This window comes from Callithrix jacchus, chromosome 2 (genome assembly GCF_049354715.1).
Source record: "Callithrix jacchus isolate 240 chromosome 2, calJac240_pri, whole genome shotgun sequence".
Taxonomy (NCBI): domain Eukaryota; kingdom Metazoa; phylum Chordata; class Mammalia; order Primates; family Cebidae; genus Callithrix; species Callithrix jacchus.
This window is the reverse complement of record NC_133503.1, coordinates 67314157-67338535: the sequence shown is the minus strand read 5'-3', so window position 1 is coordinate 67338535 and position 24379 is coordinate 67314157. Positions and strand designations below refer to the sequence as shown.

General features: G+C 44.1%; 1 protein-coding gene and 2 pseudogenes across 5 annotated transcripts in view; 2 read left to right on the top strand and 1 right to left on the bottom strand.

The window, feature by feature from the left end:
- Positions 1-11019, bottom strand: part of LOC144581560 (uncharacterized) — a 102938-nt gene extending 91919 nt beyond the window's left edge. For all 4 annotated transcript variants that reach the window (XR_013532522.1, XR_013532521.1, XR_013532520.1 and 1 more), the window contains exon 1: positions 10810-11019. Coding sequence is in view for 1 of the 4 variants with exons in the window: in XM_078365797.1 (XP_078221923.1) it covers positions 10810-10900 (91 nt within the window). In the remaining 3 variants the exon portion in view is untranslated. The remainder of the gene's footprint in view (positions 1-10809) is intronic.
- On the top strand, positions 147-5195 carry LOC100386962 (retinol dehydrogenase 14 pseudogene; annotated as a pseudogene). The gene has a single exon (XR_013532519.1). The product of XR_013532519.1 is annotated as a retinol dehydrogenase 14 pseudogene (transcript).
- Positions 11020-14273: 3254 nt separating the features above from the next.
- LOC118148781 (glycine cleavage system H protein, mitochondrial pseudogene) lies at positions 14274-17457 on the top strand (annotated as a pseudogene).
- Positions 17458-24379: the final 6922 nt, after the last annotated feature.

Here is a 24379-nt window from a genome sequence, read left to right as displayed (position 1 = left end):
GATCTGAAGAATACAAGAACTGAAATTTACTAGAGGAAAGAGGAGGCCAAGCAGCACTGTTTGGAGGCTCCCATAGAAAAAAAACATAGTGTGTGAACCCTTCACCAGCAACCAACGTATCCAGGTTCTGTCATCAAAATGGACTAGAGGCTGGGCACAGTGGCTCACGTGTGTAATCCCAGCACTTGGGAGGCCAAGGTGGGTGGATCATCTGAGGTCAGGAGTTCAAGACCAGCCTGGCCAACATGGTGAAAACTTGTCTCTACTAAAAATACAAAAAAAATTAGCTGGGCATGGTGGCACATGCCTGTAATCCCAGGTACTCGGGAGGCTGAGGCAGGAGAATCACTTGAACCCAGGAGGCAGAGTTTGCAGTGAGCCAAGATCGCACCATTGCCCTCCAGCCTGGCCAACAAGAGTGAAACTCTGTCTCAAAAAAAAAAAAAAAAAAAAAAATTGACTAGAAGGCTGGCATGACACTTGGAGAGAAGGAAGAGCAGTGTAGTGCAGTGGCCCACCCGAGATCACACAGGGAAGGAAAATACCCTTCTGCCAGTCAAAGGAGGCAGTGAGTGAGTGCACCACCCAGCTGGGCAGACAGTGCTTTTTCCAGGGAACCATGCAACCGACAGATCAGAAGGTCCCACTCACGAACCCACACCACCAGGCCTAGCATCTCAACTCCAAAACTTGCAGATCCTTACAGCCTCTCAGCTGGCATCCACGTAAGCCTACCGAACTCCCTCCTGAGGGGAAGGGCAACCAGCACCAGCTGTGACTGCCTATTGTCTAAGTCACTTGAACTCCTTGGGGAAGAGGCAGCAGCCAGCACTGGGACTCAGAACTGACTAACACACTAAGCTCCCTGGGTGGGGGCAAGGCGGCATCCATTTCTATAGCTCCAGGATGGGCTTTCCCCTTGCTGGGGCAAGGGAGGCTAGATGGCTCGGTCCCAAGACTTGTCCCCAAAGCCCAATACACAGGCAGTGGCAGTCTGTGGCCAGAGCGCCTCTTCAGGTCTAACGCTGACCCATCCTTTCCTCAGTGGGCAGGGCTTCCCTGGAGCATCTCCAGTAACTCCAGCCAGATGCCCAGGGACAGATTTCGGATCTTCCTGGGCCTGAGCTCCTGGGGAGAGGGGTGGTCTGCAGTCTCTGCAGACCAGCAGACTTAGCCTCTTCTCCTGGTAGTTCTGAGGAATCCAGCTAATCCAGACGAGTGGGTTTCTCCCCAGCAAAACACACCCCTACCACCAAGGGACAAAGTGCTTCATTAAATGCATCCTGCTCCCTGTGCCACCCAACTGGGTGAGACCCTCCAACAGAGATTGTCAGACACGCTATACAGGAGCGATCCTACTGTCATCAGCTTGGTGCTCCTAGAGGTCAGAGAGGTCCCAGAAGAAGGAACAGGCACCCATCTTTGCTGCTCTGCAGCCTCCTTGAGTGACATCTGCAGGCACGGGAGTGAATCAGATGGATACGGCCTGAAGTTAACCCTCAGGAAACTGCAGCAGCCCTACAGAAGAGGGACCTGACTGTTGAAAGAAAAACAAGCAGAGAGCAACAACAGCATCAGCAACAACAGAAAGGCCCCTGCAAAACCCCATCCAAATGTCAGCTGCCTCAAAGACAGAGAATAGACAAACTCACAAAGATGAGAAAGGATCAACAACCCCCCCAAAAAAAAAATGCTGAACACCAAAAAGGCCAGAGTATCTTTCCTCTGAATGATCTCAACATCTCTCTATCAGAGGTGCATAACTGGATGGAGAATCAGATGGGCAAACTGACAGAAGTAGGCTTCAGAAGATGGTAATAAAAACTATGCTGAGCTAAAGGAGCATGTTCTAACCCAATGCAAAGAAACTAAGAGCCTTGATGAAAGGTCACAGAAATTGCTAACTAGAAGAACCAGTTTACAGAGGAACCTAAATGGCCTGATGGAGCTGGAAAACACAGTGTGAGAACTTCGTGAAGCATATGCAAATATCAACAGCTGAATCAACCCTGTGGAAGAAAGGATATCAGAGTTTGAAGCCCAGCTTACTGAAATAAGACATGCAGACAAAAATAGAGAAAGGGGAATGAAAAGGAAGGAATAAAGCCTCCAAGAAATATGGGACTTCATAAAAAGACCAACCCTATGATTGATTGGGGTACCAGAAGGAGGCAGAGAGAATGGAAACAAGCTGGAAAACACACCTCAGGATATTATCCAGGAGAACTTCCCCAATCTAGCAAGACAAGTCAACATGCAAATGTAGAAAATACAGAGAACACTATTGGGATACTCCCTGAGAAGACCAGACCCAAGACATAATCACCAGATTCTCCAAGGTCAAAATGAAGGAAAACTGTTAAGGACAGTCAGAGAGAAAGACCAGGTCACCTACAAAAGGAAGCCCATTAGACTGATAGCAGACCTCTCAGTGGAAATTCTACAAGTCAAAAAAAAAAAAAAAATTGGAAGCTAATATCCAACATTCTTAAGGAAAATAATTTTCACCCCAGAATTTCATATCCAGTCAAACTAAGCCAAGGAGAAGTAAAATTCTTTCCAGACAAACAAATACTGAGGGATTTCATTACACCAGGTCTGCCCTGCAAGAGTTCCTGAAAGAAGCACTAAATATGGAAAGAACAAACCGGTACCAGCCACTGCAAAAACACACCAAACTAAAAACACCAACGACACTATGAAGGAACTACATCAACTAGTGTGCAAAATAACGAAATAGCCTCATGATGACAGGATCAAATCCACACATAATGCCATGTGAATTGTTTTAGCAGTGTCTAAAACTGCGACAGCAGTGTTCAGAGAGGAATTTATAGCACTAAATGCCCACATCAGAAAGCTAGAAAGGTCTCAAATTGACACCCTAACATCGCAATTAACCTTAAATGTAAATGGACTAAATGCTCCAATTAAAAGACTCAGACTGGCAAATTGTATAAAGAGTCAAAACCCATTGTTGTGCTATATTCAGAAGACCCATCTTACGTGCAAAGACACACACAGGCTCAAAATAAAGGGATGGAGGAAAAGTTATCAAGCAAATGGAAAGCAAAAAAAGCAAGGGTTGCAATCCTAGTCTCTGACAAAACAGACTTTAAACCAACAAAGATCAAAAAAGACAAAGGCATAACATAATGGTAAGAGGAATAATTCAACAAGAGGAGCTAACTATTCTGAGTATATATGCACCCAATCCGGGAGCACTCAGATTCACAAAACAAGTTCTTAGAGACAAACATAGAGACTTAGGCTCCCACATTGTAACATTGGGAGACCTTACACCCACCACTGTCCGTGTTAGGCAGATCAATGAGACAGAAAATTAACAAGGATATTCAGGACTTGAACTCAGCTCTGGATCAAGTGGACTCAGTAGATGTCTACAGAACTCTTTGCCCTGAATCAACAGAATTTACATTCCTCTCAGTGCCACATGGCACTTATTCTAAAATTGACCACGTAATTGGAAGTAAAACACTCCTCAGCAAATGTAAAAAAACTGAAATCTTAATAAACAGTCTCTCAGAGCACAGTGCAATTAAATTAGAACTCAGGATTAAGAAACTCACTCAGGACCACACAATTTCATGGAAATTTAACAGCCAGCTCCTGAATGACTCCCAGGTAAACAATGAAATTAAGGCAGAAATCGAGAAGTTATTTGAAACCAGTAAGAACAAAGAGACAATGTATCAGAATCTCTGGGACACTGCTAAAGCAGTGTTAAAGAGAGAAATTTATAGCACTAAATGCCCACATCAGAAAGCTAGAAAGGTCTCAAATTGACACCCTAACGTCACAATTAAAAGAGCTAGAGAGCTAAGAGCAAACTAATCCAAAAGCTACCAGAAGACAAGAAATAACTAAGATCAGAGAAGAACTGAGGGAGTGAGACACAAAAAACCCTCCAAAATATCAACGAGTCCAGGAGCTGTTTTTTTTTTTTTTTTTAATTAACAAAATAGATAGACCACTGGCTAAACTAATAAAGAAGAAAAGAGGGCGCCGGAATGCCTGTGGAGGGGCCGGTGGGCCCGCAGGCCTGGCGGCGATGGCGGTGGCCACCGCGGCGGCTGTACTGGCCGCCCTGGGCGGGGCGCTGTGGGGGGCGCCCGGCGGTTCGTAGGGTCCGGGGTCCAGAGGCTGCGCAGAGGCGGGGATCCCGGCCTCATGCACTGGAAGACCGTGCTGATCACTGGGGCGAACAGCGGCCTGGGCCGTGCCAGGGCAGCCGAGCTGCTACGGTTGGGAATGGGGGTGATCATGGGCTGCCGGGACCGCGCGCGCGCTGAGGAGGCGGCGGGTCAGCTCCGCCACGAGCTCCGCCAGGCCGCGGAGTGCGGCCCAGAGCCCGGCGTCGGCGAGGCGGGCGAGCTCGTAGTGCGGGAGCTGGACCTCGCCTAGCTGCGCTCGGTGCGCGCCTTCCGCCAGGATATGCTCCAGGAAGGGCCTAGGCTGGATGTCCTGATCAATAATGCAGGGACCTTCCAGTGCCCTTACATGAAGACTGAAGATGGGTTTGAGATGCAGTTCGGAGTGAAGCATCTGGGGCACTTTCTACTCTCCAGTCTTCTCCTTTGACTCCTCAAAAGTTCAGCTCCCAGCAGGATTGTGGTAGTTTCTTCCAAACTTTATAAATATGGAGATATCAACTTTGATGACTTAAACAGTGAACAAAGCTATAATAAAAGCTTTTGTTATAGCCAGAGCAAACTGACTAACACTCTTTTTACCAGGGAACTAGCCCGCCGCTTAGAAGGCACAAATGTCACTGTCAATGTGTTGCACCCTGGTATTGTACGGACAAATCTGGGGCGGCACATACATATTCCACTGTTGGTCAAACCACCCTTCAATTTGGTGTCATGGGCTTTTCTCAAAACTCCAGTAGAAGGTGCCCAGACTTCCATTTATTTGGCCCCTTCACCTGAGGTAGAAGGAGTGTCAGGAAGCTACTTTGGTGATTGTAAAGAGGAAGAACAATTTTGCCCAAAGCTATAGATGAATTTGTTGCAAGAAAACTCTGGGATATCAGTGAAGTGATGGTTGGCATACTAAAATAAGAACAAGCAGTAAAAGAGCATATCAGTTATATCTGTGATCAGGAATGGTGTGTTCTGAGTACTTGTTACTTGAAGAAAAAGAATTTTGGTATTGCAATAGCACTGCTAAGAGGTACATGTGAATATTTTGAAGTTATTGAAAAATTATTTTTGGAATAACAAAATTTGAGCAAAGATGTTTTAAATATGTAGTAAATATAATGAATAATAAGTATAATGAAAAATATATTGTAAAATTTTAACTGGGTAAGCATGGATGGCAAATATTAATATTTATCAGAATTAAGTGACTCAAAGTGCTATTCAAGAGGTTTTTCAAGTATCTTTGAGTTTCATGGTCAAAGCATTAACTATTTTTGCTACAATGCTTATTTTTGGGTGGAAATAATCTCCCTGGTGTGTGCACACAAGTCTTACTTGGAATAAATTTACTGATACAAAAAAAAAAAAGAAAGAAGAAAAGAGAGAAGAATCAAACCAACACGATAAGAAATGGTAAAGGGGATATCACCACTGACCCCGCAGAAATACAAGCTACTATCAGAGAATACTAGAAACATCTCTATGCAATAAACTAGAAGAAAATCTAGAAGACATGGATAAATTCCAACATGCATACACCCTACCAAGACTAAACCAGGAAGAAGTTGAATCCCAGAATAGATCAATAACAAGCTCTGAAATTGAGGCAATAATTAATAGCCTACCAACCAAAAAAAAACCCAGGACCAGATGGATTTATAGCTGAATTCTACCTGAAATACAAAGAGGAGTGGCTACCATTCCTTCCAAAACTAATCCAAACAATTGAAAAGGAGGGACTCCTCCCTAACTCATTTATGAAGCCAGCATCATCCTGATACTGAAACAGGAAGAGACACAACAAAAAAAGAAAACTTCAGGCCAATATCTATGATGAACACCAATGTGAAAATCCACAATAAAATGCTGGCAAAACAAATCCAGCAGCACATCAAAAAACTTATCCACCATGACCAAGTCAGCTTCATCCCTGGGATGCAAGGCTGATTCAACATATGCAAATCAATCAACATAATCCATCATATATACAGAACCAAAGACAAAAACCACATTATTATCTCGATACATGCAGAAAAGGCCTTTGATAAAATCCAGTGTCCCTTCATGTTAAAAACTCTCAATAAACTAGGTATTGATGTAACATATCTCAAAATAATAAAAGCTATTTATAACAAACCCACAGCCAATATTATATTGAATGGGAAAAAGCTGGAAGCATTCCCTTTGAAAACTGATACAAGACAAGGATACCCTTTCTCACCACTCTTATTCAACATAGTATCAGAAGTTTTGGCCACAGCAATCAGGAAAGAGAAAGAAATAAAGGATATCTAAAGAGGAAGGGAGGAAGTCAAGTTGTCTCTGTTTGAAGACAATATGATTTTATATTTAGAAGACCCCATCATCTTAGCCCAAAAACTTCTTGAACTGATAAGAAACTTCAGTCAAGTTTCAGGATACAAAATCAATGTGCAAAAATCACAAGCATTGTTTACACCAACAATAGGCAAGCAGAGAATCAAATTAGGAATGAACTCTCTTTCACAATTGCTACAAAGAGAATAAAATACCTAGGAGTACAGCTAACAAGAGATGTGAAGGGTCTCTTCAAGGAGAACTACAAACCACTGCTCAAGAAAACAAGGGAGGACACAAACAAATAAAAAAAAATTCCATCCTCATAAATAGGAAGAATCGATATTGTGAAAATGGCCATACTGCCCAAAGTAATTTATAGTTTTAATGCTATTCCCATCAAACTACCATTGACATTCTTCATCGAATTAGAAAAAATTATTTTAAATTTCATATGGAATCAAAGAAGACCCCATATAGCCAAGACAATCCTAAGGAAACAACAACAACAACAAACAAAGCTGGAGACATCACACTACCTGACTTCAAACTATACTACAAGGCTACAGTAACCAAAACTGCATGGTACTGGTACCAAAACAGACATATAAATCGATGGAGTAAAACAGAGACCTCAGAAGTAGCAACACACATCTACAACCATCTGATCTTTGACAAATCTTAGAGAAACAAGCAGTGGGGAAAGGATCTCCTATTTGGTAAATGGCTCTGGGAAAACTGGCTAGCTGTGCAAAAACTGAAACTGGACCTCTACCTTACAGCTTTTACAAAAATTAACTCAAGCTAGATTAAAGGCTTAAACCTAAAACCTAAAACCATAAAAACCCTAGAAGAAAACCTAGGCAAATTCAGGACATAGTCATGGGCAAAGACTTCATGACAAAAATACCAAAAGTAATTGCAATAAAAGCCAAAATTGATAAACAGGATCTAATTAAACTAAAGAGCTTCTTCACACCAAAAGAAACTATCATCAGAGTGAACAGGCAGCCTACGGATTGGAAGAAAATGTTTGCAATCTACCCATCTGACAAGGGTCTAATATCCAGAATTTATAAGAAACTTACATTTAAAAGACAACTTCATCAAAAAGTGGACAAAGGATATGAACAGACACTTCGCAAAAGAAGACATCTATGTGGCCAACAAATGTATGAAAAAAAGCTCAACATCACTGATCATCAGAGAAATGCCAATCAAAACCACAATTAGATATCATCTCACACCAGTCAGAATGGTGAGTATTAAAAAGTTAGGAAACAATAGATGCTGGCAAGGCTGTGGAGAAATAGGAATGCTTTACATTGTTGGTGGGAATGTAAATTAGTTCAATCGTTGTGGAAGACAATGTGGCAATTCCTCAAGGATGTAGAACCAGAAATACTATTCAACCCAGCAATCCCATTACTGGATATATACCAAAAGGAATATAAATCATGTTACTATAAAGACACGTGCACACGTATGTTTATTGCAGCACTATTTACAATAGCAAAGACATGGCACCAACCCAAATGCCCATCAATAAGAGACTGGATAAAGAAAATGTGGTACATATGTACCATGGAAAACTATGCAACCATAACAAGAAATGAGATTATGTCTTTTGTAGGGACATGAATGAAACTGGAAGCCATCATCCTCAGCAAACTAGCAGAGGAACAGAAAGCCAAACACTGTATGTTCTCACTCATAAGTGGGAGTTGAACGTTAAGAACACATGGAGGACACAGAGAGGGGAGCAACACCCACCAGGGGGTGGAGGATGAGGGGAGGGAACTTCAAGGACAGGTCATTAGGTGCAGCAAACCACCATGGCACACGTATACCTATCTAACAAACCTGCACGTTCTGCACATAAATCCCTCCTTTTTTTTTTAGAAGAAATAAAGAAAAAGAATTTACTAGAGGGATTCAAATATTTGAGCCAGCGGAGAAAACAATCAATGAATATGAAGATAAGACAATAGAAATTGTTGAGTCTGAGAAACAGAAAGAAAAAAAGATGAAGGAACAGTGAGCAATGCCTAAGAGATACATGGGATACCACAAGCAGGTCAACATACACATGGTGGGAGTCCCAGAAAGAGAAAGGGGTAGAGAGAATCTCTGAAAAAAAGGGATGAAAACCTTCCAAATTCACTGACAGACATGAATACGATCACCCAAGATGCTGCAAGAATACCAAATACAAGAAACTTAAAGAGACCCACAATGAGACGCATCATCAACCTGGGGAAAGACAAAGACAAAGAGAAAATCTAGAAAGCAGTAAGAGTGAAGTGATTCATGCTATACAAAGGGATCCCTAATAAGATTATCAGCTGAGCATGATGGCTTGTGCCTGTAATCCCAGCTACTCAGGAAACTGAGTTGGAAGGATCACTTGAGACCAGGAGTTTGAGACCAGCTAAGCAACATAACAAGACTCTGTTTTAATTTTTAATTAGTCAGACATTGTGGCATGCACCTGTAGTCTCAGTTGAAAAGGGAGAATTGCTTGAGCCAAGTAGTTCAAGTCTGCAATGAGCTATGATCAAGCCACCATACTACATTCTGGGTGAAAAACCAAGACCTTGAAGATTGTCATCAGAAACTTTGGAGACTAGAAGGCAGTGGCTGATATATTCAAAATGAAAAACAAAAACAAGAACCTGTTAATCAAGACTCACATAATCCAGCAAAACTTTCCTTCAAAAGTGAGAAAGAAATTATGACAGTCCCAAAAGCTGAGGGAGTCTGGTACCACTACATATGCCACAGGAAATGCCACTACATATGCCACAGGAAATGCCACTACATATGCCACAGGAAATGCTAAAGGGGGTCCTGCAGATTGAAATAAAAGGATACTAGACAGTAACGCGAAGTCATATGAAAAAATAAAGATCTCAGTAAAGGTTAAAAAAAGTGAGTATTATTATAATAATGGTTCATAACTCCACTTTTGTTTTCTACACGATTTAAGAGAGTAATTCATTTTTTTAATTATCAGTCTAAAAGCTAGTACTACTATAACTTTGATTTGCAATGCTACATTTCTTCCTATATAATTTAAGACAATGATGCATTAAAACAATTAGATTTAAAAAATAGTCTTCATATCCACAAATAACAAACAGAGGGCATAATATCAAGGAAAACCCCTTTTTAAATCACAACTAATTTTAAATACTTAGGAATATATTTCACAAAAAATTTGCAAAACCTATGTGCGAAAAAGAATTATTCCTGAAGTGTACAAGAAGCTTTACAATAAGGGAAAGCAAATCTATATGCAAAATACACGACTATTCCAGGAATAACAAAACATTGTTCTTTTCATCATGGAAGTTGTTCAGTGTAACCCGTCTTCCACAAGGTAATGGGCTGATCCCCCAAGGCATGGCGCCATCTTAAAGGCTCAGTGTTGGTCTCTGCTATCAGCAAATTGTGCACTCAGCAGGGAGTATAGCCAGGTCAGCCTTTGTAAATGGAAGTCCACATTGCTGAGCCCCAAACATAATCTCCACCCCCTCTACCATGACCACTTTGTTCAAGAGCCCATTGGGCAATGATAAAAGTGGCTGGAAAGGAGGCTGGTCCACACAACAGGTCCTTATTAGAATTCTTTCCCCTGGATTCATCCTTTAGTGGCACTCAGTAGTTTAAATTTATATAGATATGGTTTGAATGTTTGTCGCCTCCAAATTTCATGTTGAAATGTGATCCCCAGCATTCGAGGTGGGTCCTGGTGGGAGGTGTTTGGGTCATAGAACTGGGTCCCTCATGAATGGCTTGGTTTCCTTCCCACGGTAATAAGTGAGTACTTGCTCTGTGATTCTCATTCTATGAGTTTATGCAAGAGCTGGTTATTTAAGGAGGCTGGCACCTTCTTGCCCCTTGCTCCCTTTCTCGTCATGTAACAGCCTGCTCCTGCTTTGCCTTCTGCCATGAGCAAAAGCTTCCTGGGCTTCACTAGAAGCCAAGCAGACTCTGGCATCATGTTTCCTGTAAAGCCTGCAAAACCATAACCCAGAACTTAAACCTCTTTTCTTTATAAATTACTCAGTCTCGGGTATTCCTTGATAGCAATAAAAACTGGCTAACACAATATCGTTATACTCTGTGCCCATTAGGAGTCTATTTACATATTTCTTTCACAGAATTTTCTGTCACCAGACAAGTTCTCCATTTCCTTGTAAGTCATTGATTATGTAACCAAAGTTTTTGCCACAGCCCAGGATCAATATAGACCCATGTCTCCTGCCATGTGTTCTTCCATGTGAAAGGAACAATCAGATGCATTGTTCAAAGTTCTACTCACTGGGAGGATTTCTCTTCACATGTGCCCCTCGGATCCATCTCCGAGTGCAGCTGCAGCATTGCATCTGTCCAATTTTGGATGATTCCTGCATATCATGTAAGCCATGTGTAAGCCAAGCATAAGCTTCTTCTTTCTCAGTCAAATGGACATAGAGAACTCACTATGGAGCTGTAGGTGCAGGTTGGAGGGAGAAGGCAATGTAACAGGAATGGAGGTTGTGAGAATCTGGGCCACTTCCTCATGCAACTTCTTTGTGACTTCATGGCCTGCTTATGCTTGATGTCACATATGCCACTTCCATTTGAGGTTGACATACTGCTTTGCACCTCCAACTTCATGGCTTGGTGGGTCAGACAATACCCTGTGATGGGCAGCTCAGATAACGTGGTAACAAGGTAACGTGGTCAGTGTTTAGTCTCTGCTAAGGTCTAGTAACAATCCAAAAACTGCTTCCGAAAAGGAGAGTAGTTATCCACATAAGGTAGCAGGTATTCGCTGAAAAATACTAAGGATCTAGCACGGTATCATGCTCATGCCTGTAGTCCCAGCTACTCTGGAGGATAGATGGGAGAATTGCTTGATCCCGGGAGTTTAAGGTCAGCTTGGGAATCATAGCAAGACCCAGTCTCGGGAAAAAAAAAAATTTTTTTCTAAGAATTTGCACTTTGATTTACCTGCAGGAGCCTTCCAAAGGCTCCAAGTAGCTTCCCTATCTAACACTTTAGAACTGTGGGATATGCTCAGTTGTACAGTTCAAGTGACAGAGCAGGAGGGACAGCAGCCTGTATCTTTTGGAGAACCCTCTTTTGTTCAGGGCCCCATTCAAAACTGGCAGCTTTTCAGGTCACTCAGTAAATGCACCCAAGTGAAATATATGTTGCCTTCAACTCCCAAATGGTACACTAGGCATGGTGTCTTTTTCTTGTTAATAGGAGGGATCACATGCAGCAACTTGTTCTTTACCAACAAGTCCTGGACCATTAAAACTCTAGACATTTCATCAAGGTGGCTAGACCCTGAAGTTTTCCACCCTATTATATGCAGGCATGTTGCTAATATGTCTAAAGCAATTTCTACTTCATGCTCACCAGTTTCAATCAGCATAATAGCATCAATGTAATGGACCAGTATTTTCTAGAAGAAAAAGACAATTAAGATCTCTGAAGACTATTAAAAGTTAGGAATAAAGAGTGGATATACCCCTGAGGTAGGACAATGAAGATGTGTTGCTGGCTTTGCTAGCTGAAAGTAAGTTGCCTTTGATGGTCTTTGCCAGTAGATATAGAGAAAAAAATGTCCATCAATAGCTGCATAGCAGATGCCCAATAATGTGATGGTTTGCTTCAGCAACAAAACCACACCAGCTGAAATTACAATCACAACCAGATTAAATTTGAATTAAATCTTTATTATTCTCTAAGACCTATCTTCTATACAGGTCAACTAGGTGAGTAGAATGGGAAATGTGGTAAGAATCAGTGCCCTTGCATCTTTCAGGTCCTTGATGATGATGACACAAATCTCTGCAATTCCTCTAGGAATACAGTTTGCTATTTTCATCAGTAGACACTGTTCTGGTGCTTTCTACTAGATCTTTAGGGGTTCTGCCAGTTGCTGAATGTGTGCATTGCAACTATACAAAGAGCTGGAAAATAACCAGAGGATGGCCTCTGGGTTGCACTGGGCACACTGTGGGATAGATGTGAGCCAAAACTCCATTGATCACCTGACCTCCATAAGCCCCTACCTGACCCACTGGACTACAGTAATGTTTTGAGTCATCAGGAATTAGTGTCAATTCATAGCCATTGCCCAGTGATCCTGGTTGAGTCTTGTTATTTTCCCTTCCCCAATGTAAACAGCCATAGGTTCCACTGTGGAAGGCTGGGGAGGAAGATTAACAGTATACATTCTCAGCAATATAGCAGGGCCATTCTTCAAGCGGATCCAGCCTCTCCTTCATTCAAGGGATGAGGGGTTTGTAAATTAATTCAAGTCTGAGAGGGAATTGAGGGGTCATAATTCTGTGCTTTAATTCTTCAAGACAAGGCTCTGATCATTAAATCTAGAGCTTTTCTGCTTAGATAGATCAAACAAGACTTCAGTATGTGGACCATCTCTTTCAGTTTGAGGGATGCCACGATCAACTAGCTGATGCCAAAAACCTCTGTAACTCAGGCTGCTCTGATGACTGGCTGACTTGGCTCCTCTGTCTATTACCCTAATCATATCCACCTTGTCTTCTGATTAAATGACACCTCTTGGGTCTTTCCATCTTAAATCCCATTATTCCTACTGTGTTAGAGTCTCAGTTCAGTGGTAGAAGTTCCCAGGCTAATTTATGAAAGCCACCACGGAAAGCTTCAAGGTTGCCAGATTTTCCTCACTAGCTTATTTCTCACAACCACGATGAGGAGCATGTCCTCTGGGCCTTCCCAGGGAGCGTGAACAAGTCATACATGATAAACTCACTGCAGCACTCCAATCTCCCGAAGTTTTGGGTAACTTCCTCCACAGTATGGCAAAGCAATTCCATCATTTTCACATTTATTTAGCCTGACATATCTCTGGGTCCATATTTCACTTGACCCACCAAGCAAACTTTAGAGTCACTCCTGGCCCTTTGAGCTAAAACACTAAATTTGCAGTGCACTTAATGGACTCTGCTGTGGACTAAATGTGTCACCACCACGTCCTTCCTCAAATTCATATGTTGAATCCTAACCCCCAATATAATGTATTAGGAGGTGTGGCATTGAGAGGTAATTAGGTCACTAGGGTGGAGCCCTTTAAATGAATTTAATGCCCCAATGAAAAGGCACAAAGGAGCTTTTATTCTTTCTCTCTGCTCTCTTGCCATGTGAGGATAAAATGAAAAGATGGTCATCTGCAAACCAGGAAACATACCCTCACCAGATACCGAACCTACTGGCTGGCATCTTGGTCTTGGATTTCCCAGCCTCCAGAGCGATGAGAAATAAATTTTTGTTGTTTAAGCTCCCATTTGAATGGGTATTTTTGTTATAGCAGCCGAAACTAACGCAGATGCATAACAGTCAATTCAGTCTGATCTACCTTTACTGTTTTTCCACTTTGATCCCACACCCTTGAAATCCACATGTATTCCTCTGATTTCTGTCCATATAACTTGGGAAAATCTTGCCAATCTTTCAGTATGTATCATACTTCATCACAAAGTCATGCTTTACACCTAACCCTTCAGGGCTGGCCAGAACTTGAGCCTAGTTACAAATCAAGAAGCAAGGAGAGGTGGTGGGATAGATAACGGGGAGGGCCAGCAGAGCCCTATGAGAAAACTACACAGGTTCCCAAGGCCAAGGACAGCTGAGCTCCCCAGGCAGGGGTGGGAGAGCTGCTTCTACTGGAGAACAAAGCTTGGTGGAACTTTGGGATCTAATGTCCCTGACTGCGCTGGAATCTGTTCATCTTTCCCCAGAGTTTAACAGAAGAAACCCTGTAGGATTGAGAATTTAGCTTTCACTGTAGTTCTGCCACCTACAGGAATAAACCTCAGGTTTGGTTTAAAGAAATCTTGGCTCTGCAGATAAAAGACAAAAGGTTGATTTCAGGACAGTCCTAGAAACTTTGTACTGAGACATTAAGCAGTGGTACTAATGCCCATTCCACTCTTATTCCATGCCTAGGGTTCACTTAGCAGTCCTGTCATGTGATATAGATGATTGGCAGGGCCAAGAGTTGGCATTCCTATTTCCTCAAAACCCCTTTTACTTCTAACAAAAGTGTGCTTTCATGGGCAATTCTCAGCATAAAGGCAAACAATTTATGAAAATAGTGAACCTGAAGCCTATGGGTGGTGAATCACAGGTGGCGTCTCAGAGGAGATGCCGCTCACATGCTTGCAGCATTTCTACTTGTGAATTTTCTCAACAATTATATTATTTGAATTACCCACAAAACTCCACTAAGATTGAGTTTCCCTGGGTTAAAAAAGTTGACGTGTAGGCATACTCAGTAACTTACTTAAGATTATACAGATACTAAATCCAGGTCCCCTATTTTCAAGTATATATAATGCTTTTAAGAAAAAGCTATAATATGCAAGAAATGCAGCTATTTTTTTTATATGTGAGTTTAGCTTCTGCTATAGTTTAGATGTTTGTTCCCCAAAATCTCATGAAACTTGATCCTCAGTGTTGGCATTGGGGCCTAATGGGAGGTGTTTGGGTCATGGGGGTGAATGCTTCATGAATAGATGAATGCCCTCCCTTAGGGGTGAGTGAGTTCTCACTCTATTAGTTCCTGCAGAGCCTGGCACCTACCTACTCTCTCGCTTCTGCTCTATGTGATCTCTGCACCCAGCTCCCTTTCACTTTCTACTATGAGAAGAAGACCTCACCAGAGGCAGATGCCCAATTGTGACTTTCTAATCATCAGAATCATGAACCAAATAACCTTTTCCTGTACAAATTACCCAGCCTCATGTATTTCTGTATGGCAACACTAAGCAGACTAAGACAGCCTTCTATTTGTCCTGATATTAGAACATGTAATCCAGACACATTCAGTCACCGAAAGTTTTTTTCAGCCAGACATAAACTCTGTCAATTCAGAACTTCTCTCTCTGGCCCTTTTCCTCCTGCTTCCCTGGTTGTAACTCTGGATGGCTTCCACGGCATGTAGGCTGAGGGAGGGCGAGGGAGGGGCTGATCCACAGCTACCCTTAGTCCATGCTGGTGTCCACTGCAATGCCCAGACCTGCTCATTACTCATAGTGAAACCCTCTGAGTCCTCTGAGGCCCCATTAGGACTTAGCCTGTACAGTCCCCACTGCGATCCCCTCCACTGTCCTTTGGGATGCTAGAGACTCTGCCATACCCCTCATCTCTTCTCACACTCATCACACTCTTGGGTACACAAGAATACCTTTAGGACTGTCCCAGCTTCCTCTCTTTGTCACATCCCAAATAGCCTTCATTACTTCAAGGGAGTCAATTCTGTGTTCTATACAATGGTGGTATTAAAGTAAGCCTACAAATTCTTTCATATTCCTCCCATTAAAGACAGAGACTAATTATTTCCCCCTTTTATATAGGCCATTCTTAAGGACTCAATTCTGAATGAGTGGCAGAAGCAGATATGACGCTGCGTGCCCCCGAAAGCTGGGTCATGGAAGAGGATATAGCTTCCACTCAGTTCTTGGTCTGTCTAGATATGCTGCCTTGGGGCCAGGAGTCACTGTATGAAGAGTCCAGCTACTCAGGAGCCACCAGACTGGTGAAACCACTTGGAGAGAACCCAGGGAGACAGAGAAGCTGAGGATACCCAGCTCTCCAGCACCCAGCTGTTGAGTCTTCCCATCCCAGGCTTCAGATGTGTGAGAGAAGACACATCTGGGATGCCAGGGCTCTACTCATCATGTGAGAGAAACCTCATGCAAGGCTCTGAGCCAGATCTACCCAACTGAACTGCTCCCAAATTCCTGATCTACAAAACACAGATATTCTATAGGGTGATTGTTTTAAGTGACTATATCTGCAGTGCAAGTATACATAATCCTTTCTGGAGTCTACTGCTATAGAACTGTTTTGGTTTAGAGAATGCAGAAGGATTAGGAAACTAAGGTGGGTAGCTCATGCAAGGTCATAAAGCTAATGGGATTTGAGCATGCTTGCTGGGCCACATTGCACATTACACTCCCTCTCTAGCACATCTGACCATCAGCCTTGTCCAGAGCCACCATTCTCCTGAAAGATATGCCCATATATAAATTTTGAAAGTAAGCAAATATTTTCCTCTGCAAAATTGAGTTAAAAAAGAAAATAAGGAACATGGCGCTGCGAGCGGCACGGAGCTTGCGGGCAGTGCTCTGCACCCTGCGCGCAGTCGCGTCCTGCCCACCAAGGCCCTGGCAGCTGGGGGGTGGGCGCCGTCCGGAAGCTGCACATGGGACCCACTCTGCTTTCAGTGCGTAAATTCACAGAGAAACATGAATGGATAACAACAGAGAATGAGATTGGAACAGTGGGAATCAGCAATTTTGCACAGGAAGCATTGGGAGATGTTGTTTACTGTAGTCGGCCTGAAGTTGGGACAAAATTAAATAAACAAGATGAATTTGGTGCTTTGGAAAGTGTGAAAGCTGCTAGTGAACTTTATTCTCCTTTATCAGGAGAAGTCACTGAAATTAATGAAGCTCTTGCATAAAATCCAGGTCTTGTAAACAAATCTTGTTATGAAGATGGTTGGCTGATCAGGATGACACTTCAGAACTAGATGAATTTAAGAGTGAAGAAGTGTATGAGAAATACATAAAATCTATTGAGGAGTGAACATGGAACCGCTAAATAAACCAGTATGATTTAACGCAACCCAGCAGAGTTGTGTTAAATTAGTGGTGGGTAGAAGACTTAGAATAGCAACTTTTAGCATTACCGATGGGGAAAAAAACTACTGTTCACCCTGCTAATGAAAGCAATGACCTTTAACTTTCTACTGATTATACATACACATAATACATGTCTTTTTCACAATATCCTATGATTTTTAGACTAGGCTTTAGTATTCAGAATTCATGAAATTATCCTTGTTAAAAACTAGTTATAAAAACTACATAATTCAGAGATAATGTTGTTATTCTTAATCTTTTTTTTTTTTTTGGACCATAGGAACGTGTTCTATTTAGCAAGTGATTTGTTTTATTCTTTAGCCACAATTCTTCCACATTTTTACATTATCGCAATTTTTCCATATTTTTTAAACGTGAGATACACAATTTGTTAGAAGTTAAAAGGGAAAAACCTTCTTTTTGCTGAATAATATCACATTATGTTTAATTTAAAGATTATTAACTTTTTGAATATGAAAAATCGAAGCTGCTGGGAATCACATTTATTTGTAGGTCACAAAATAGCCCTGAGGTCTGAATAGGAAAATATCTTTTATAAACTCGAACAAAACTCTCACCTCAAAATAAAACACTATGAAATTTACAAAATCGTATCTGTACTCGGTATCTTTACAATATCCAGAAACCTACTGGACTTTTAGAAATGACAATGCAAATAGGTTTACATTCAGAAGAGAGCTTATACTACGAGGACCTAACTTGAAACTGGCACCCTGTGCAGGAATCTGTTCGATCCTTAGAATGGTCATAAAGTCATCTTTGTTAAAAACACAGGTCCTTGGACATCCCTAAATGCCCAGCAGAACGAAGAGAATTCCAGCACATTGGCTTTTCCTGTTCATCTGAAGGGGTATAATTGCTGGTCATATTTCTGGGCCTGTCATCACCTTTTGCAGTTTTCATCGGATGCATCCATAGCTGTGCAGTTCTAAACCAGCTTCTAGAACTTTTGCTTAAAAATTGGTGTTAAGGTGCCTTCACACCTATCTCCCAAAACTTCATAAAGCATCAGGCCAATGTGGACCATTGCTTTACCTGATGGATAGCTTCATTTTTTTTCTCCTTTTTATTTAAAAAAAAATAGAAAGATGTAGTATTATGACAAAACTTTCCCTCCAAAACCAAACTGTGTTAGCACTGATTAGAGTATCTGATATGTAGGCAGACCAGGGAAAATACCAGGGCTTCCTCAGGGAGATGTTGATTCTGAGGGTAACCTGCAGCCACATGCAGAGGGCTGAATGCCTGGGGAGCTCTTCCAGGGGGGAAAGAACCCTCCTGGGCCTGGGGCCCTTGGATCTGAGTGCCTCCATGTGGCCAAGGCATTCTAGATGAGCCAAAGGGGTTCTAGATGAGCCGCCTGGGTCAACTCTGCCTTTTAATAAAGACCTGTGTTATGACAACTCCAGCTGTGTTCTGTGCCACAGTGGGCAGGGTGCTCACAGTGGGTCCTGGGACCGTGCAAGACCCCACAAGTCCACTGAACAGCATGCCATCAAAGCAGGTCCCATCTGCCCCTGCCTGAGGCCCACAGCCAAGCAACGGCAGCATCATCACCTTTACCAGCACAAAGCCCGAGTGCCCTTTCAGTTCATTCCACGCGTGGGCTTGCCTGCGCACATATCACACCTTAGCGTAGGCGTCCACGTTGGCACCGCCTGCTGCTGAGGGCTGTACCTTTTATCAAGTCTTATTTTGGGCTGGGTCAGCATGAGGAAACCGTGTATGCAACACCGGCCTTCAACCAAGTCACTCGATAATTAGTCACATCAACCCAAGTAGTGTGTGTGTTTTTCTTTATCCCGTTTCTTTCAAAAACAGCCTCCAGAGGAGTTTTTTTAGTCACTTATTTAAAATGTTAATGAAGGAACCCGTGAGTGCAAGGGCACAGAAAGCAGCTGACTCGAGTTACACCCAAGGGGAGAGATGCAAGCCACGCCTTGGCAGGAACCGTTCTTGTTGTCAGCTCTCGGCAGCTCCTGGCATGCCTGCTGCACTGGCATCCGCCCCACTGCAGCTGTCGTCCTCCATGTGACTTTGTTGTTTCAGACGGATGTGTCATGTTCAGGGTCCTCCCTGTCCTTCCCCAGACGGTGGCCCTCCAGGCATGTGCCGACAGAAAGGGGCTTCGGTAGAAGCCAAGGACCAGGCCCAAAGAAACAGGCCCCCTGGTGGCTTCCGAGGCAGATTGCCGACTGCCAGGTGCGGAATCTACACAGCTACCCACCGTGGGAGGTGGAGGGACCTGTGCAAATCCCCGGGGAGTATGTTAGAATTTCCCCAAATACTGTGAAAGGGAAAAAGTGCTTGTGCTGTAGCATGTGAAAGACCAGTGGTGTCTGAGAGCTGACACAGCACAGGGGGACTGACCACTGAGGGAACAGCGAGCTGTGTCAGGACGCAAGTGAGCAAGCCTGAGTCTCTGGGTGCATCTGGGGAGACACAGGGAGCACGTCAGGGCTGTGACTCAGTGTGCAAACCAGATGTGGCTCCCCAGGGTAAGGATGGACAGACAGCCTTCCCACATCATGTAGTGTGGACGGCGGGCTGGGGGCAGTGTAGTGTTCTTGCAGGAGGGCTACCAGGGGCGTGTCGGGCCCACTTCTTAAGGCTCATTCATTTTCTCTCTGGGATGCATTTCATCGTAATTGCTTGGTACCCAACAGCCTGAAAGCAGCAGGCTTTGCATCCTTTTCAGGCCTGGGGTCTGGCCCTACCCCAGAGGCTTCTCTTTCACTCACAGCAGCCTCTTCTCCACTCCAGAAACCTGGTCACCACTGACAGCAGGGAGAGAAGTGGGCAGAGGGGTCCAGCACAGCCCCTCTTCCTGCATCCATAAATCCTGTTTTCCAATCAACATCATGAACTTCCTCTCTCCTGCTCCCAGGAGGAGCCTCTTGTCTCAGGAGTGGCCATGCTGAGATGACAAAGCCACTGCAATTCTGATCTCCATAGTCCTGAGGTCCCCAGTACTGCCAGGAGTCTGGAGCTAGAGGAAGAAAGACGCCCACGACGTTTCCCACTGTGTTTTCCAAGTGCGGCCAAGGGACAGCCTTTGCACACCAAGGTAATTCCAGATGAGCGGCTTCATACCGTGCCCTCCTCCCTTCTGGTGAGTTTAGTGCTGGGCTGACTGTAGAACACTTTATTCACAGAAGCAAATAGAAAAAAATGGTCACTGTTTGTTCATGTGCTCCAACGTCAGACCGGAGCAGCCGGTTCTGGAGGGAAGAGTGAGGATTGGCCCATCTGTTCTCATCAGCCGCCTCCACGCACATGGAGGTGGATTTCATTGTTGTCGACACATACATTCCATCCACAAGAGGCAACTCAGAGGGAATGAAATGACTTCACACCCTCCCCAAAGCCATTTCCACTGCCAGAGTCCCAAATCTCTAATCACCAAGGAAGTCTCCCTCAAGGGGTGAGCTCCAGGCATCTCAGTTGTAATCAGCAGCATAGACATTGTCTGAGAAATATTTCTTCTGTCCAGTTAAAGTATAATTTACTCAAACACTAAAAAGTAGTAAAATAGACTTCAACTTTTCCTCTAACTACATTTATATATAAATCCCTGAGAAGGTACCTGTCAACTTGAAATTCACTATCAACAGTTAATAAACATCAGGGAGCCCTATCCCTGTGCGCAGCAGGGGCTGGGCTGACTCTCCCTTCCCAGCAAAGAGGAGGAGCTGTGTAGTAATTCAAAGACATCAGCACAGACACTGGCTGGCCGGCTGTTCATTCACTCTGGGATCAAGGAGGTCCCACGATGGTAACCCCACAGGGACACCACACTGCCTCACAGAGGTCCTGGCGTTTCTGTCCTTGGTAGACCTCAGGGTAGGTGGTGCCAGGGACGATCAAGAACTTAACCAACTGGGAGAAGAAAACAGGCAAAGGAAGGAAAAGTGAATAAGGAAGAAGAGATGAGGTGATGGGGGCAGGAGAATGTGGTGGCACAGCCAGAAGGGACCCTGTGGTGGCCACTGACAGGTGAGGAGAAGAGGTCAGTGCCCATCAATCCCCTCCTTCCTGAAGCACATGGTGGGTGCAGGGAGGACGAGCCCTCAGTGAGCGAATGCAGCTGTTCAAAGCACTGAAAATAGACACACAGGAAAAATGTTCTCCAAGGACACCAGGTTTTTGGAGTGGCCACTGGGAGGCCCCTGACTGCCAGATGCCGATGGTGCTGAGTGGAGAAGGGACAAGAAGCCTGTACCCTCCAGCCCCAATCACATCCTAAGACTGAGGGGCCCATGTTATCAGTACCTAGAACTAGAAGAAAGGGCTTCCAAATGGCTCAGAAAGACAAGGGGGCATTTCTCTCCACCTCTGGGACCAGATGACTACACCTCCCATGAGGAATCCCTTATCCAAAAGAGGTGAACATAATAATGTTGCTTAAGTATAAACTGGCCCATCAGATCACCCTGACACTGACCCCACAACACCCCCTTAAGGTGGCTCTGTTTCCCCATCATCTGGGCTTCCCTCCCTGGCCTCCTGCACTCCCTGAGCCTGACTGGGGGCCCGCTTGCCCCCTGTGATGCCCACTCCAAAGAGAATGAGGAAACAAGAGCAGAAGCCACCCCGCCCCCACAGGTGGAGGAAAGAGGCTTGGTGACATGTCCCTTAACTTGGAAAATTCCTCTCCTAGCAAATCTGCTTCTACATGGCAAAAAGGAGAAGTGCTGGGCCAGCAGCCATGAGCACAGCTGCAGCAGCTGCCTGGACTTGCCTCATGCGCCAGAGGGAAGGGCTGACCACAGACAGAGCACGGCTAGAACGAGTCTAGAGAGAGGGACCCAGGAGTCTCCAACTCAGTCAGGAATGACCTTTCTTTCAGTTGGGTCTGGTGGGTTTTCAAAATCCAATCTTCCCACTGAGGCCACACCAAAGCTGCCTGGGAGGTAAGCCTTCCCAGTCCCACCAGAGCCCCCCATGAAGCTGTCATTTTCCCTCGAGTTGCAAACACTGGCCAGGTAATAGCAGCTTCCCCTCACCAGGCAAGTGGCCAGCTCACCTTCAGATTTGCCAAAAGAATCCATGTCCTGCCCCATGCTTGCTGGCTCGGGAGGGTTTTCAAAATGCAGGTATCTCTAGAACTGTTTTGTGGATGCCAAGAGCATGACTGGACAAGCCCTGTGCTGGCCCCAGGGTCTCCTGTGCACCTGGATGAGGCAGGAACACATCAGGGGCAGGGCCGCAGCATGTCCAGAACAGCATGGGACCTAGGGAAATCACCAGTCGAATGCTGTCCCTGGAGACTCTGAGCATGGGTTGTGGTGAGGTAGCAGCTGGGCAGGACCAGAAATGTCCATTTTTGATGTGGAAGCAGCAGACACCCAGGCTTAGGGTAGAAGTGGGGGCTCCATACCATTCCCAGTGCCAACTTCCCACAGTGGAAACAGGCAGGATGCCTGGCAACCCTGCAAGTGTCAGACGCCACATCAATCCACACAGAGGCTGCCTGACCCTGGCTGTTCCCACGACAATGAGACATTCTTGGGAAGGCGAAGCCCTTTGTGGGAGCTCAGGATGGGTGTCCTATCCCCTCACAATCACAGTGTTAGTGCTGCAGTTCTCCATGCAGGCTGAGCACAGTCACCTGCAGAGCTTCAGGACAGGCCCAGGGCTCAGCTCCCCAACCAATGCCTTGAGAACTTTCACAGCAGGGGTAGCTGGTGTTAAGAAACATGCCTGGGAGACCCTGTGGTCCTGCCTGGCGGGGTCCTCAGTTGACAGAGGTGAGGGTGAGGCTCGTGGTGACTTGGTAATGCTGTGAATTATGTACTTGTGGCAGGAGGGTGCCACAATGCCAGAGGATTCAGCAAAGACAGCCCCCAAAGATAACCGGTGTCAGTCACAGTCCCCGCCTGCTCGAAGGGGACATGGCCAATCCCAACTCCTTGGCCACGAGGGTGACCCACAGTCAACTAATATCTGCAGTTCTCAAAGAGGGTCTAGTCCCCTGTGCATTCATCACAGTGCCTTTTTGGATCATGCCAGAAATCTGATCTTAAACACTGTATCATCATCACACCAACCTCCCATTAGCCTGGGTGCAGCCTGCAGTCCTGTTCAGTGGAGCTTTTCAAGAGGCTAGTTTAAGATTCCTGGTTGCTGGATGCCTGATGGTGCCAGGAGGAAAGGATCCCCGAGAAGCCTGCACCAGCCCTGCCTGTGTCCTGAGACAGACACCCCGTATCATGACACACCTAGAGTTATTAGATGTCACAGTACAGAGCCTCCAAATAGGCCTGTGAGTGTGTGCATCCAAGTATTTAAATTAATACTGAAATAAAGTGCATATGTGACAGATACTCTACAACCCACATGGCGAGAGTCATTACAATTAGAAACTCCTGCCTGAGCTTCTAGCTTTCATACCCTGTCCTGCTGAATTAGAATGCTGCAAATCTGATAATGATTAAAAATACAAAATTATGCAGAAAACGCTCTTTGATAAATTCTAATTGGATCACTGAGAAAAGTGATCTCCTTGTCACTTTGGAGGTTAAAGTGTGGACATAAAACTCTCACCGCTTGCGGCCCAAGGCAAATCACACCCATGTACTGCCCTGCCCAAGGCTCCACGTCTTGGAAATTCTATGAGGTTAGCACGAGGATGAACTAAATACCAAGTGCAGTCCTCAAAGGAAAAATAAAAGAAATAACCACACAAGGGACTCTTCGGAACTGAGTCTGAAGGAGGGGCTCCCCATCCACTCCAGGAGAATTTGCCGAAAACAAGTTTACTTCCTATTCCGTTCTTATTGCCTGTTCTAAAAACCACCTCCGCCCCATTCCTGTAATTTGCATCGTTCTGGGCTCCTGACTCTGTTACAGCTTTCTTACATTTTAAGGATATCTGAATTCGATTTATGTAAGAGCACATATGGCTTAATTTTGTATTTCTGATAATCATTTACTAAATTTGCCCCCATTTTATCAAATGACAGTTTTTTCTCCTATTTTTAATAAGTTAAAGCTTTTTTTATCCAGTTTATCCAAAACCCCTTGCTTAAAATGAGTTTAATTCTAGCAATAAATACATGTTTATCTTTGAATTGTTTTATAATTTGACAATATATGCTTTTCCCCAATATATTACTGTATTAAGAGTTTTTAAAAGATACAATAACATCTGATCTCTCTGTCTCACTTGATCATGTGTCT